Genomic DNA, 16735 nt, shown 5'->3' on the forward strand with positions numbered 1-16735 from the left:
CTATAAATACCAGCTTTGTTAGATTGTCTGTTGCACTGGAGTGATCTTTCATAATCTAATCAGTATAATTGTGGTGCAGATGGCTCCAGGGGATGAACAACCTGAGCTTCTGATTGTAGAGTTTTGTGGATTATATGGCTTTAGGTGGTGATCTGCCTTAGGTGTGCAGGCTCATGTTGAATTAAACAAATTTTTTGCCTGGGTTCAGACCTTTGAATGTGCTCAAGGTAATCCACAGACCTTGTTGTGAGCAGTTTCATATAGGATCTACTTTCTTTTCTTTCGGCCATAGAATCTACTAGGACTGCATTATTTTCTAATAGAAGGAAAATAGTTCCTCATGAAACTGGTCACAACAAGGTCTGTGGATTATAATGAGAAATAGGGTCATGATATTTGCAAAGATACACTGGTGTTGATATTTTTCAAATGTATTTTTTGGTGCTTTGAGCGCCACAAGCCGAGTGCCATTTGTTCCATTACATTGGAGAGAAAATAGACATCCTTACGGCTGGTATCTCTGAAACTCTGCAACTCACACCAAAAAAAATCTAGATTGATGAACAGCATTACAGGCAAGAGGAAAAATTGTGCTGTGTACTTTTTCATTCTTAAAGTAACTTAGAAGAAATAGCCCCAAAATGCAGCAGGAAACAGCAACAACAATCTGATACATTTAGAAAGTGAGGAACATCTGATGAATATAAAACATGTTTTTAAAGTTATTGTTAGAACTGAAATGGTATTATACTCGTATTGGCAAGTACCCACATGTAAGTACTTGTACTTGGTCTAAATGAAAGTGGTATTGGTGCATCCATAAATGTTGGTGTCACTAGACTAAACATGCAGAGATGGATAGTTTATTAATATAATTGAGTGGGTAAGAGAATCGTTTCTTAAAGACAAACACCTCTACAGAGACTCTCCAGAGTCCTCCAGTGCCAAACAGACCTCACTCACAGACAAACAGAAACCAGCTGATAGCACGTCACTGCCTATGAATCTGTGTTAGCCCTCTGGGAAATCTACTTGACAATTCAGGTCCCTGCAGTCAATGGCATTGACGGATCCATTAGGTGGCAGGGAGATGAGGTAACAACCACACACACACCGGAGAGCAATAGATTGAAATGCTATTGGGCAAACTGGACAGCTACAAACAGTGTCTCAGCGCTATCCTGACAATAACAGACACAAACTAAATGGGTTTATCAGTCACTCTTACTCTTCAGTGAGCAATCCAATAACCTTGTGTGCTATTTTATCCCCATTTAGATAGTTGGGGGCTGAGAAAGTTACAGAGTAGACAAGGAAAGAAACAAATCAGATCAGCAGAGAACTCACTGACAAAGCAGAAGGAACACACTGTTGGTCTTATCAGTGATAGATTACTGGAAACTGTCTGATGTTCTGTCCCTCACAGTTTGTGCCCTTGTTCCCTCTTCTGTTTCGTTCATTCCTTTTAAGCATATTCTTCAGTGTCCTTCAACTGTCTCAAAAATACCTGTTCTAACATTTTGCTTTCAGTTTAAGTAGACAGGTTGGTCTGTGTATAGCAGCCATTCCCAGTCATGACCCACCTGTGGGTCACAGGAGATATAAAGGAGATCTAAAATTTAAGATTTATATCTGCAGTACACCTTTTATAAAGTGTGTAAAATGTGTTTTAACTAGTTTTGCCAATTGATAATGTGTTGGTGAGATACTTTATTTTTCTTCTATAGATAAGCTTGAATCTTTGAGTGTTAAGAAACCTCCCAAAAATGTAAAATACAATTTTCTCTGAGTTTCTAAACTCAGATTTTAAATTATCTCAACTAGGTGGGCAAAAATTTTGTTTGTTTCAAAACTTATGAGTTTGATTCAAAACTCAAAAATATACTTTATTGCAGAGAGTTGCCTTGAAATTAGGGTTAGGGTTGTCTCAACTTTTTTTTGTTTGTTTCCTCGATGAGAGTAATTAAAAACAATTAGATGACCTTTTAACTCAGCTTAAATTAATTTATTTCTAATCTGTAAAGTATTTAACATGTATATACATGCTTCATGATAATATAAGGTGATGCAGAAACGGCAGTACAAATGGTCAGGAAGGTTCATTCATGCACAGATAAATTAAATATGCTCTGCTGTGGTGTATAGTGTATACAAATTTGAATATCTGGGTGCATCCTGGATTTCTTTCTGATTGTTGAATGGAGCTCTTGTTCTTTGATTCTGAAGGACTGGCTCAAGCCAGCCACTTTGCTTATGTACAGTTGTTTTTTCCTTCAAACATGTCTGAGTGTTTCATATTTTACATTTGTCCTGTGAAAAGCGATGTTCCATCTGTAGCAGCTTTCGTCAAGGTGACAGTTAAGCCTGGTAAAGGATGAAGAATATTGTAAAAGGTTTTATTTGATCAAAAAGCAGCTGAATGTTTCCATCAGTTCTTGTGATTCTGTCACATTAGAGCGACTGAAGGGTTGTCACAAGGTTGTCCGTTGATACACTAAAGGCCAGGTAGAGACAAAAGAAAAGGTGACTCATGGCTACATTTTTATTTCATTTTATTTCTTGTATTTTTGTGAAGAGGTTTGTTTAGTCTTTTATCACTGCTCTGTCTGCACTTGTCTGTATTCATTCATGTCATCTGTCCCATTTTTTCATCTTTATTTTGAAGTGTAGCACTTGTAGGTTTCCTTCCATCCGTCCATCTATTTTCTACCACGTGTCCAGGGCCAAGTCGTGGTGGCAGCAAGTTGACTAAGGTAGTCCAGAGATGTCAGTCTCCACAGTTATGTTTCTCAGCTCCTTCTGGGGGATCACAAGATGTTTTCAAGCCACACTAGATTTATAATCTGTCCAGCATGTTCTCCTACCATTTGGACCTCCAAAGAAAGCGCTCGGGAGGCATCCTGATCAGATTCCCCAACCACCTCACCTGGCTCCTTTCGACATGAAGAAGCAACAGCTCTACTCTGAGGTCCATCCACATCAATCCACCTGTCAGTCTCACGCTCCATCATACCCTCACTCATGAACAAGACTCCCTGAGAGGGGGCAGCAACTTACTCCCAACCTGAAGAGAGTAGTGCACCTTATTCCAGCAGAGGACCGTGGCCTCAGACTCTGCACAGCTTCACATCTGACTCAATTATTGTAACTTCATATCTTTGGGCCATGAACAGTTATTTCATGGAACTGTTTCAGAAGTTTTAAAGAGAATAACTCATCTGTCATGTCTTTCAGACATCTGAAATATGTTTTATCCATGTGTTTTAGTAACTAGTAATTAGATCTGGAGTAGTGGAGTGGAAGTATAAAGTAGCATTAAACAAAAATGTTCAAGAAAAGTAATTGTACTTTAGGACTAATCTTGGGTAAATGTACTAACACTTTCAAATATGTGTGTATTTTCCGTCTCCTGCAGTGTGTCCAGATAAAGAGCCAGGACTGCAGCCATGGATGCCAGGACACAGTGAAGACCACCGTGTTACGATCGGTTATGGCAGGAAGGTCCTCCTCACAACTTCAGCTACGGTCCACTCCATTGAGATTCTCAACGGAGGTAAGACAGACCAATCCATCCTGTGTTCATCAGTTTGAGTTCTTTGTTGTCTGGCATGTGATGTGAAACTGAATATGTGGGTGGGGTGTCATTACAAAGGGGAATTAAATCAAATCCTTTAAATATCATTGGGTTGGGCGTGACTAACAAATACAACTTGACATGACAACATGAAGTGCAGAGACACATTCATTGTTAGATCAGGAGGAGCAGGAGGACAAGGGAGAAATGAATGAATTCGACCTCAACCAAATTCTTCTGGAAACACAAACAGATGCTCGGGATAAGCCAGTAACAAACTCATAACTCACTTTATTGGATACTTTGATTGGATTGGAACTTTATATCCCAGAATCCAACATGATTCACCAGAAATACTGTCACATTAGCACCACTTTATTCATAATATTTATAATAATATTGATAATAACGATTTATAATAAGTTATTAATCAATAGATAATAAGGCCCTTATAAGCTGCTTATTAACATTAATAGGTGTTTTATGGACGATAGTAAGTATTAAGTATATATATGTTCTTATGCTAATATTAACACTTATATAGTCTTACTTATTCATATTAATGTAATAAGCAGCTTATCGGGGCCTTATTATCTACTCACTGGCACTTATTACAAAAATTTTAATATAAAGTGTTTATGTAACATTTTACAGGAATGGAAACGAAAGGGACTTTGTTATGAAAAAAAAAAAAAAACAAGACTCAAAAATGATTATTTATGTATATGTATCATACGGTATAATGTTTATTTATTATGGGGAGGCCACATGAGAAATTGATCAGGCCACTGTGGGCCAGACACAAGTGATATAAGGTCCTAATAATGACCAAATCTCTAATAATGGACTGGTCAGAAGTTCTATATAGAGAACTTCTACTGTTGGTAACCTTTTCTGAATTGTGATGAACTGTGGACTAATATTTTGTTGACAATGTCGAAAACCTGATGTTTTACAGTGTACTATGCTGCATACAGGCTGCAATGATAGTAGCAGCAAAAGTAGAAGAACAACATAAACAACATGGATGTAGAGCACTGAGTGAATAAAGTTACAGTTTAATATGAAATATACAGTTCATTATCATTACCAATGAACACAGCACTGAGCCCTTTCAAAATAAAGGCCTGATAACATTTAATGGTAAACAAAATGCTATTGACTGTCTTTGCTAGATTTCTAATTTTTGATATTTCCACGATGGCCTTGCAGGCCACATGAAACCCTTCACTTTACCAAAACCAGCTGCATTTTACCCAGGTCTCATTTAGCATATACCAAGAGGAAAGTGAATAATTTACATAGAGAGACACAGGATTCATATTATTACAGTTCTCCCAGCAGAATCCTCATCGCTGCTCTGATTATTTGATTGCTCCTTCAAAGAGCAGAGCCTTTCTCTCACATTTAACTGCAGATCCATTTGCTATGAATGGTCAGTTCCTTAATGAAGTGTCTCTGACTGAATTAATATAATGATAAGTGAAGAGACCTCAAAGAATACATTCAATTTTGCACTCAGAGTTGTTGAATGTATCTTGGTGAATGTATTGTGCAAAGTCAAACTCAAGCCTAACAGTATTTAAGAGAAAATGTGATGAAAGCAAGAGAAGTAGCACATACAAGATGATATTTGGTGTTCAACAGCTATTCACTACCGAACTGGAATCATTGGATTGCACACAGGTAGTTGGCCAGCTACATCTGGTGTGTGTGTGTGTGTGTTTGTGTGTGTTTGTGTGTGGTTGTGTTTGTGTGTGTGGACAGCCTGAGCCCAGGGCCATAAATGGTAGGAAGACAGGAGGTGTCTGAGGGCACTGGGGCATGAAAGACCTGCCAAGAGACTTCATCACCCCCTCACCACCCGCCCCCTCCCACCCTTCCCTTTCTTTCTCTCTGCCCTGTAGGAAAGCTGGTGATTGCTGACACCAACCGGCCCATACTGCTGCGAACAAAACACATTCTGATCGGGAACAAAGGGGAGCTGCACATCGGGAGCAGAGACTGTCCTTATAAAGGCAACCTCACCATCTCCCTGTTTGGAAGGTACAGTCGCACCGAGTTTAGCATGCAGCAAAAAGTGAATCAGCACAGTAACACAGGCTATAGTCAATTTAACAATCCGGATCAACCAATATATATCTGATATTATGAATATTGCCTGTCTTTAAAATTCCATCTTGTCAGTGTGGTCATTCTCTGATATGATAAATGTGATGTCATTTTTAGATATTTGTTGTAAAATGAAAGAACTATAAACTGGATAGATATCAAGCATGTAAAAGCATAAGCCTGACACTGTTTTTTACTTACCTTATGTCAACACATTCATAGAGGACACCAAACTAACAACAAACTGAATGGATCCTGCAAAAATGTATTGCCTTAGCCCTGATCCAGGACAGTACACTCATAAAATGCACAGTAACACTTTACATTAGGGTCCTTCTAATAAGTGCTAGTTAATAGATAAGTAGGCCCTTATAAGTCCTTATAAGAATCATATTAATAATAATTAATAAGATTATCAATGTTAATAATAGCACCATAAACATGTGTATTGTTAGATTATAAGAGATTTAAAAGCACTCATGAGACACTTATCAACAGTTTATAGACAGTAGCTGCAAAAAGTATAGTTAACTTTTAAAAAGTCCATAATAGAGGAGGCATTAACCTTAACAAAGTATTATTTATAACAGCATTACAGCTTACCTGTTGTGTCATTGTTCAAACCTTATTAAGCTTTTTTGTTGCTTTATTAAGATTAATACATACTTTATTATCCATTTATTATTAGTTAATTATGACCTCAACAATTAACTATGCTTTCTGCTGCTACCAGATCTTAAGTGTGAACAGTGCTTTGTTAAGCTTAATAAATCCTTAATTGTTTACTTATTAGCAGTTCAGTATACTCTTAGCAGCTACCATATCTAAAGTGAGAACAATGTCTTCTTAAGGTGAATAAATCCTTTATTATGGATTTATTAACAGTTAAATATATGTTTTGGTGCTATAAACTTTTAAGTGTATTATAAGTGCTTATGAATATCTTATAATCTGACAGTAAACATATTCATGATGCGATTATCAACACTCATAGTCTTATTGACACTTAATGTTAATAAGCATCATATAAGGACTTATGAAGGCCTTATAAGCTGAGAGAAAATTGAAAATACAAGCTCACCAGGTGGTGAGTCAGTCTCAGTGAGTCAACTTTATTTTTAAAAAAGTCAGGCAGATGCAAAGCAGTAAAAAAAAAGATGCAACGTCGTCCCCAGTGGAATCAAGCTGTTATGGCTGAGTGCCACAGGCAGGGTGGGATGTCAGGAAAATTTGAGAATGGGACCCAGCACATTTTCGGCCTTCAGTCTTTTCATGGGATTTTTGGACAGTCCCCAAATTTATCATGTCTAAACCCACTCTGTCCTGTTTTCCTTTCACTCTTTACAGCCAACAACCATATGAACAGTTTACTGTACTTTTTTGCACCTAAAAGATCTAAAGCACATATAATGTCATATTAAGGTTGATAAGTCTTTTAACTCTAGTTTTTGCAGCTGCTCTCTATATACTGTTAACATTTGTCTCATAATGAACATGTTTATGGTGCTATACAAAAATTACATAGTTTTATATAGTTTTATTAACACAAAATAATGTTAATAAGCTTCTTATGAGGACTTATAAGGGCCTTATTGCCGATTAACTGATGCTTATTACATGGACCTTAATATTAAGTGCTACCAAATTTATTACCAGGAAGACAGTTGAAGATACAAAGTCGCCAGGTGGTGAGTCAGTCTTAATTTATTTTTTAAAAAAGTCAGGCAGATGCAAAGTCACCAAAACTCTGACCAACACTAGTGTGGAGAACAGATCAAAACTGTGTTGCAAGATCCGACGTCATGGAGCCATGCCCAGTGGAATCAAGGTGTTAGGGCTGAGCCACAGGCAGGCTGGGATATCAGGAAATTTGAGAGTGGGAGTAGATCAGATGTCTACCCCACTACTGTTTTTCCTTTTGCTCTTTATTGCCAACTACTGTTTTTTTAAAAATCCCCTAAATGACTGATAAAACCTGTTAAAAATAATGACGTGTGATGTCTGCATTAGAGTCATGAACATGAACACCGAAGCATAATTCCTAATGCCAAAGTAACGTCTATTAATAAAATGTTTTTAATTCTCTCCCCCTGTTCTCAGACTGGATGACAGTGATCAGGAACACAGCTACTTTGGGAGGAAGTACATTGGCGTGGGGACAGGAGGGTCGCTGGAGATCCACGGACAGAAAAAGCTGTCATGGACATTCCTCAACCAGACCCTGCAGCCAGGCGAGAGCAACCAGAACAACTACCTGTTCCAGAGGAGCTGGGGGAACAGAGGCATCATTATCCACGTCATCGACCCCAAGACCGGAGAGGTGCTGCACGATGACAGGTGAGGGTCGCCCCCTGAAGGCAGCTGCTGAACAACCCCGAGACTCTTAATTAGAGTGGAAATGATGTGGAGGCTGACATCTCCTGAGCTGTGTAACCACAGGGTTATAATGAAGCAGACAAATATGCCTCTAATGGCTCTGGCATTGTTTCATGCAGGGATATTAAATTTAGAAATCAATGTCATCCTTTATATCCTTTCATGATTCATTATCCAGAACATTTTATTCCAGATAGAAGTTAGATTAACTGATATGCTGCTTTTATCGAGGTAAATAGATGACTGGGTCATTTTTAGAGGAGGAGGCAGGGCACTGGACTGTATCCAGTCTCCTCTAATCTACTGCCATTAGACTCCATCTGATTAAAGGTGACATCCATAAAATGTACTTAATAAATGGTTATTACAGAACAGTTAGTATGCAGACTGAGTGACTGCAGATAGAGTTTAAAGAACAATTAAACATTAATTATAATGGATAGATCGCAAATATTGCTTTGAAGTGGGCTCGAGTTTTACTAGTGGATGGTTGTTCAAGCTATATTTGATCTCTTTTTTTCATGTAGGTACACTCTCTGATCCTGTTCAAGCACACAGAGCACTTGAAATTAGGGGGCATTATATGTACATTAAAGTTCAACTGAAATTCTTTCTTTCTTTTCGAGTCTGTGCAAAGGAAAAAAAGGAGTTTTTCATCTGAACACATTATACATTTATACACACAGCTGCTGAAAACGTGTGAAAACACTGAGAAGTATGTAGCACTGAATTAAAGAGTTAGACCAGTGGGGCGCCCCTATAGCTTAGTCGGTAGGGCGTGCGCACCATGTATTGAGGCTGTTAGTCCTCTGCAGCGGCCGCTGGTTCGAATCCCGCCTGCGGCTCATTTGCTGCATGTCATCCCCTGACTCTTCACCCCCCTTTCCTGTCATACCTTCAGCTGTCACTGTCAATAAAGGCAAAAATGCCAAAAAAATAAACTTTAAAAAAAAAAAAAAAAGAGTTAGACCAGTAAACTGTTTTTTTGGGTGGACCTGAAACAAATCTCGGTGACATGCTAAGGCCATGGTCCCCGAACAATAATATACAAGCCCTACAAATGGACACACGAATGACACCACCTCCTCCTTCCTTCTCAGTCCAAATCAGCCCAAACAGTTCACTTCAGGTCCCTCCAGCTCCAAAAACCTGGCACGAACGGCAAACACACACCATCCTTTCTCTGGCCTCGGCCCCTTGTGGCTCAAATACGTCTGGATATGTCCAATACAGCTGCCACACGGAGCCTCAGTGTTTGAGGTCGCGTTCAAGTCATAGTGGTGTTTGAGACAGTGGACCTTATATTCTTATTAGCGATGTTTTTAATCAGTCAAATTTAGCTGGGTAGTTCTATGGCGTGACAAACTCAGAACACACATTTATTGTTACTTTACAAAAACTTTAACTCAGTTATAAATGAATTGCTTTCAGTGACAAAAAGAAAAAAGGTACTTGGAGAGACATCAGAAATGCCCCTTTAGTTTAGACGAGCTGGGGTCAGAGTTTGATTGACAGCTGAGCTGGCAAGGGCACGGAAAGACAATGCAGACTTACAAAGAAAAAAGCTTTGTCTATGTAGACAGACAAGCAACACAAACAGGATAGAAAAAATACTATATATTTACTGTACATTGATAATGCTCCCTTTTGGCAACTAATTCCTTTTTCGAAAAGTGAGCATAGAACGTGTAATTTACGAAACAGACCATCTGCTGTTACAGAAAATAACAAGCTGTTTAATTTCAGTTGGACTTTAAACAACCAATATTTCATCTGATTTTTCTGTGGACAGTAGAAATGCACGGATCAGCTCTGATGTCACCCGAAACCGCATGAACACTTAAATCATCCACCCGCCGCCCACCCAGACCAATTATTGTCTTTGTAGAGCTGAGATTCTTCTCGTTTGTTTTTCTTTGTCTGTTTGCATTACAGTTCCAGAACAAAACAAATAGAAGCTTACAAAAGCATTTATGAATAAAGGCAATAATAATTATTTTTTCATATTAATGGTTCACTTATTAAAAAAAATCTTCAGAACATCATGTGCTGGTGGTTGACTGATAAGAGAAGATGAGATGAATGTTTGGTAAACAAGTTTCAGTTCTTTTTTTTTTTGCATCAGAGCAATGCAACAGCACAAACCATAAAACTAACTGTGATAGAAGAGGAGAAGTGTGATAGAATTGGAGCGCAGCTAAAGCGTTGCAGCAGCCACCTCGTCCAGAGAGCACTGCAGAGTATGCAGGACATGTGGCCCTTGCTTGTTAAACGTGCCTGATTTTACCACTGACACCTTTATGGAAAGGATCGCAACTGTGAAAATAAGATATGTCGTTGTATTGCTCTTGCCAAACACACCTGACTCCCTTTGTGAAACATCATCTTCATCATCAGCTTCATTCTATCTCAACAGAAACAAAACAAAACTCACCCACAACATCTTGGTTCATCACTCAACTGTCAATCCTTAATTGACCACATGAAGGAGTGTGGAGGGCAGGTGACACTGGACAGGGGCTGCGGCAGGTGCACTGATTTTATAGCTAAATTATATGCTTCTGACTGTGTGAAAATATGTTTCCACATCACAGATGATGACAAAAGGTATTAAACACCAATCTTACTGCTAAAACAAGCTCATGTAGGCTGATAGAGGAATTGAGTGTGGCACAACACGCACAAGCCGACTCATTAGTGCCTTCCTGTCTGCCTGACAAAAAAATTAAGCTTAAAATGTGTTCACATTTTACAGAATGTAATTAATGTTTTCCTGATATATTTTTTAACCCACCCATCATTAATCTGATATGTTATGACCTGTCTGCCTGATATACATGCTGCATAAACTACAGCCTGCATATCTGCAGTAGAAAATCACGAGGCGTCATTTTTAAAGGTTTAGTCAGTGTTTTGTGGTCGTCTGTGCTGTGGCTGTACACAGTGTGCAAAATACCCAGTGGCAGTCAGGGGGTCCCCTCTATGCAGTGCTCCAGTGTTATACTGCAGTCTTACACAGACTCAATACACAATACACTCGATTTCATGGACGCAAGCCAAGGCAATTACCTAAACTATACATGGTTTGCACACACATCACCAAAGCTAATATCATCAAACAACCACACAACAGCTACGTCCTGCAACAGAATCCACACAGCACAATCGCCTCTCATAGGCATTTGTATGTCACTGTACAGCTTTTCACCTCACACACAGCTGGTCTAAGTTATCACAGATTAGTCAAACACGGGTTAGAGATATTCTAAAAATATTCAGATTCAATTTGCCCATCTGGTGTGTCATCCAGGTGACTTATTCCAGCACACAGCATCGCCTCCGTCTCCCTGAAAGGAGCTCTCAGTCTCAACTTGACCTGATTCTGAGGAGTGACTATGCAGGAGTGAAGCCCCCAGCTCATCTGTGCTGGGAGCTGCAGATTCTGATTTAGCTATTTAGGAGTGAATTCAAAGTCAGCAAAAACTGAACTTTGCTCTTTCTTTGATGTATTTTCACGTCTTGATGCATATTGAGTCTAACCACGATAGTTAATGATAGATTTTCTAAACCACACAACATTTGGATCATTTGCAACAGCGCCACCCATGAAAGAAGAAATAGTTCAATGGCAATATAAAAGAAAACACCATAACCATATTTTTCTGCATTCATCTGCATGATTAAATGTTTCGCAATTTGACTTAGACTTTTTCACCCTAAAATCATCACGTCTTTCCAAAAATTATGATCCTGTTACTCAAGATAATTCTTGTAGAAACTACTTTCTTTCTGCAGTAGACTCTACCAGAACTTCTTTCTTTTTACTAGAAAGAAAGTTGTTCCTACATGAAACTGCTCACAACAAGGTCTGTGGAGCCTGAGTAACCTGGTCAGGATTCTTGGAAAGAGACACTGGTTTTGAATTTTTCAAGTGTATTTTTGGTGCTTTGAGCTCCACAAGCCGAGTGACATTTAGTCCAATTATACTGGAGAGAAGGCAGACATCTCTACGGCTGATATCTCAAAAACTCTGCAACTCACGTCAAAAAATCTAGATGGATAATTAGCAGGGGAAAAACATTATGGGGTGAACTGTCCCCCAAACCCCCCTTGTATTTCGTACCATGGTTATACATTCACGCTAGGTAAATGAGTATGTACACATGCTCTTTGGCACCTTCATTACTAAAACTGATAATATTTGGTTCATATTCTGTGCACATTTTCATTTTTGTTGCACCTGCAGGAGTTTTTATTTAATCCCACGTTCTTAACTTTTATAAATTCACAGTAGCGTTGAAATATTGGTCTGTTTCCACCATTAAAGGCTGCATATCAGTGTTCTCCAGTCCTGTTTTCCTCTGAAGTTTGCAGTGGAGTTTTCTTGTAAACAAACAAAAGTTCTGTTAATATTCAGTGTTAATCATCAAATGCATTGTGCGTATCCTTGAAGTCTAACATAGTACATTCCCATCCTCATGAAACAATTGCAGATTTTTGAAGTAGTTTTAATCCTGCATTGTTTGTATCCATGTTTACTGACACTTTGAGTTTGCCAGAGGGTTGTGCTACGAAGTGAGATTAGTGTGTTAGCCAGGTATGGTGAGTCTTTCTTGAGTCTCTAGAGAATAGATTAGTCTATCATATTTATGACATGTAATATTCAATAAATAACATTCATTTCACTTTGTTTTGGCCAGCAACTAAAGTGATTTCCACCAATCCTTTATTACGGGACAGAGTCACACTGACAACATCATGTTTAAATATGTAATATCAAGAGTAATTGTTTAATTGCACATATAAATAATGTCAAATAAATGGCTTGCGTTAAGAGTGCATTATGTAAATTAGCAATTTTCTACCCACGTTCCTCTCTCGCCTCATTTGTAGCAGCAGTGTTCATTTTTGCTGTAATATATTTTATTGTTCATCCTGACTGAAGGATTGGCCTGTTTTGTGCAGAAAAAGAGTCGCATGACGCACCAAATGTGCCTTTTTATGTGACCATGCAGAGATCCTGTAGAAGACAGCCTGAGTTAACAAAGACAGTTGATTGCCGCCATAGTGATACCGTCATGTCTGACTGCAGTTTTAGGTTTTGTTGAGCCAGCTCATGCAGAGAAAGCCTTGCTATGTTGAGCTTCTTTCCTAACCCCGAGGCTGAACCACCAAGAGTCGGTATTTAAAGACCTGAGAATAAGACTCCATCAACTGTATTTCTCCAAAATCACACACAAAATGATTGCTCCGTCTGAGCTTTAGGATGAACAAAAGACACGCAATAATGATACTGTTTCTTCCTCCTGTTCCTTCACTCCTGCAGGTTTGACACGTACCGCAGTAAGGATGAGAGTCGTCGCCTCGCAAAGTACGTGGATGGCGTGGAGGCGGGGCTCATACTGGCCATGGTGGTCAACGACGAAGGCTCCAACAACCTGGAGGACTCGGCCAAGAAGAGCCTCTCCAGGCTGGGCAGCCAGCACATCACCAGTCTGGGATTTCGGTGAGCTCCTGAAATACTGGTCCTGAAATTACATGACATCATTTTAGCCTCCTTTGATGGAAAATGAATCTAGATTTTCTGACACAGAGACACAGCCAATATTCATAATTCAAAAAAACGAATAGATTAATAGGAGACTTAATCATGACAATAACTGTTAGTTACACCCTGCTGATCGGTGCTGTGGGCTCAGCACCTCTGCTCGGTTCTTCCGGCACAGTCAGAGGTATTCAGCTCACACTGTCAGGACAGAAAATGTGTGCTGAAGCTCGCAGCACCGGAGCGTTCTTTTTATTGATTGCTGTGAATTAATGAGAAAATGTTAGAACCTCAGGTGAGTCACAGTGTCTAATCTTTTTCTAATGAATCCCTGCAGCTTTTTGGAACCCTTTGGTACTTAATGGTTTTCAATAAACTCTCCCTGGTGTACTATTTGTATAAAATATCTACACTCAGTGGCCACTTTATTAGGTACGCCTGTACAATCTATATCAGGGCTTTTCAAAGTGCGACTGTGGGCATCTCCTCAGACCGAGCTTGGAAAAATCCCCCAGCCAAGACAGCCAAATATTTCTGTTTTGCATTAGTTCAGACTAAACTACATACATAAAAAAGTTATGTGCAAAGGCATTTATTGGTTTCGGTAAAACAGTAAAATTCCCCCAAACTGTATCTCTGAACTGTCTCTGTAACCAGATTACACGCCTTTAGACTGTTGTGTGTGGTCTCTTTTTAAAAACAAAATATAAGATTTTTTTCATTTCCATTCACTGAGCCTCCCCTGGAACTATTTGGAGCCCCTCTAGGGAGGCCACTTTGAAAAAGCTCTGATTTATTGTAATTCAATACAACAACTGTATGTTGTTGTATTGAATTTCATAGAAAACACAATCTGTGCTGCATTATATTTCCTTCAAAATGTATTTACTGTTTAAGTTGCATATTGCAAAATGTAAGCACTTTCCTCAATCAAGAATTGCTTATATTAATGATCAATTAATCAATTAATTGTTATTTTAAAAAGAAACATTAAAACTTCGCTTATAACAAACAAGACCAAATGTTTCCCCCCTCAACATATTGCATCTGACAGCATTACAGAACCTATGAAAATAAAGATATATTAAACACATCCACATGAATATCAGCTAACATCTGCAGCATGCTCATAAAATAATCATTCTGTTATATTTCACATCTTTAGTTGATAGTAGATGGGTTCAGTTTTATCCAATTGATCAAATTCTTGACGAGAGTTTAATTGATCATTGATTAACTGTTATCATCTGTAATAAAGACCTAAGTGTTAGACAGGGTCACTACAAGTGGCTAATATTAGCAAATGTTTCTATAGCTTAGAGACACACTAATTGTTTTTATTTATGTGTCTTTTTATTTGGTGGGCTTTGAGCTGTAAAGAAAATACTGACAGAAGTTTTATGGTGAATATTTTAGCACACAGTTCCCTGTTTCCACTAGTGCCTGATCAATATTATTGGCCTGATATTGGCCTAATATATCTTATTGTTATTTGTTTTTTTTGTTTTTTTATTTAAAGTTGTTTATAATTAGTAAAACTACCGGTGGAAGCCCTGGTTTGATTTTGGACAACAAAGTTTAAGGGCCAGTTCACACCTAAATCAAAGATAACATGTTTTACCTTTTGCCTGTTGTTCTGTTTAGTCAGCTAGATCAGGGGTTGGTGATTATTTTTCAAGGGGAGCCACATGAGAAATAGATCAGTCTGCTGTGAGCCAGACACAAATTATATAAGGTCTTAATAATGACCAAATCTCTAATAATGGAACAGTCAGACACTTCTGCTGTTGGTCACCATTTCCATATTGCCAAGTAATGAATTTTTGGCTAATATTTTTGTTGGCAATGTCCAAAACTTGATGTTTTACAGTGTACCATGCAGACTGCATACAGGCCGCAAGGATAGTAGCAGCAAAAGTAACATAAACAACACAGATGTACAGCACTGAGTGAATAAAGTTATAGTTTAATATAAAAGATATAGTTCGTTATCATTACCAATGAACACAACACTGACCCATTTCAAAATAAAGGTCTGATAACAGAAAAATTTCTATTGACTGTCACTGCAAGATTTTTAATTTTTGGTATTTCTATGATGACCTTATGGGGCACATGAAACCTTTCAGAGGGCTGCATCCAACCTCCAGGCTGCATTTTTCCCAGGTCTGATCTAGATTATTCTAGATTACAAGTTAGAACTAGTAGTACTACTAGTGCCATCTAGTCCCATTATATTGGAGAGAAGACAGGCATCACTACAGACAGTATCTCCAAAACTCTGCAACTCACACCAAAACAGTATAGATGGATAAATAGCACTACAGATCAGGGGAAAAAATATGTATTTTTGATTTTGGGGTCAACTGACCCTTTAACCACTTTTGGCCTTGGCCCCAAAAATCCAGGATCAGTTGGACTCTGATTCCAGCAAGACATTTCAAAAACACTCACAAAATTGGATATACACACACACACACACACACACACACACACACACACACACACACACACACACACGCACACATATACATACCCACACTCCCACTTGTTATGGAATGCTGGAGCAGCTAATCCAGTTGTGTGTGCTTTAGTGGTACTGTATCTCACTCTGCAGAGTGTGTTTAGGGGAAACGGCTTGGCCTGTCGGTGTGTGTGTGTGTTGCTCGGCCTGTCAGTGTGTGTGTGTGTCTGTATGTTACTATGTCAGGAATGCATGGGAAATGGAAACTGAATCACGCCATGATAACAAACCCTAGGAGATGTCTCGAAGTTACTGACATGAGGACTATCAGAGTGAATAAGAGCATGCACACTTGTACACTGACACACATTCCTCCAACAAGAGTCAGTGTGCTCTTGTTCAGCAGATAGAACACAGAACTGTTGCACCAAATGACTTTGCAGTGTAAACCACAGGCTTGTGTGAGTGTTTTGTTTTGCACGGTGCTTGTCGATTCAGTGGCCTTGTTGTGGCCTGAGAGAAGATGCTGGTGAGTCTTGGCAGCGCAGACCCCGTGGTTAACCTCCGAGCCGGGCGGTGTTATGAAACTTAATGCTGCCAAGGAGACCGCAGGAAACACTGAGAGGCTTTCATAAACGGCACGAGGATGGGCTGCGAGCAAACC

General features: G+C 38.9%; 1 protein-coding gene across 1 annotated transcript in view; it reads left to right on the forward strand.

The window, feature by feature from the left end:
• The window catches only part of cemip (cell migration inducing hyaluronidase 1), a 328468-nt gene that overhangs the window by 196315 nt on the left and 115418 nt on the right, over positions 1-16735 (forward strand). Inside the window, exons 3-6 of the mRNA XM_084722276.1 lie at positions 3416-3553; positions 5482-5620; positions 7787-8023; positions 13389-13568. Coding sequence (XP_084578402.1) covers positions 3416-3553; positions 5482-5620; positions 7787-8023; positions 13389-13568 — 694 coding nt within the window. The remainder of the gene's footprint in view (positions 1-3415; positions 3554-5481; positions 5621-7786; positions 8024-13388; positions 13569-16735) is intronic.

The sequence above is a fragment of the Lutjanus erythropterus genome, chromosome 1, assembly GCF_056507025.1.
Source record: "Lutjanus erythropterus isolate fLutEry1 chromosome 1, fLutEry1.hap2, whole genome shotgun sequence".
Taxonomy (NCBI): domain Eukaryota; kingdom Metazoa; phylum Chordata; class Actinopteri; order Lutjaniformes; family Lutjanidae; genus Lutjanus; species Lutjanus erythropterus.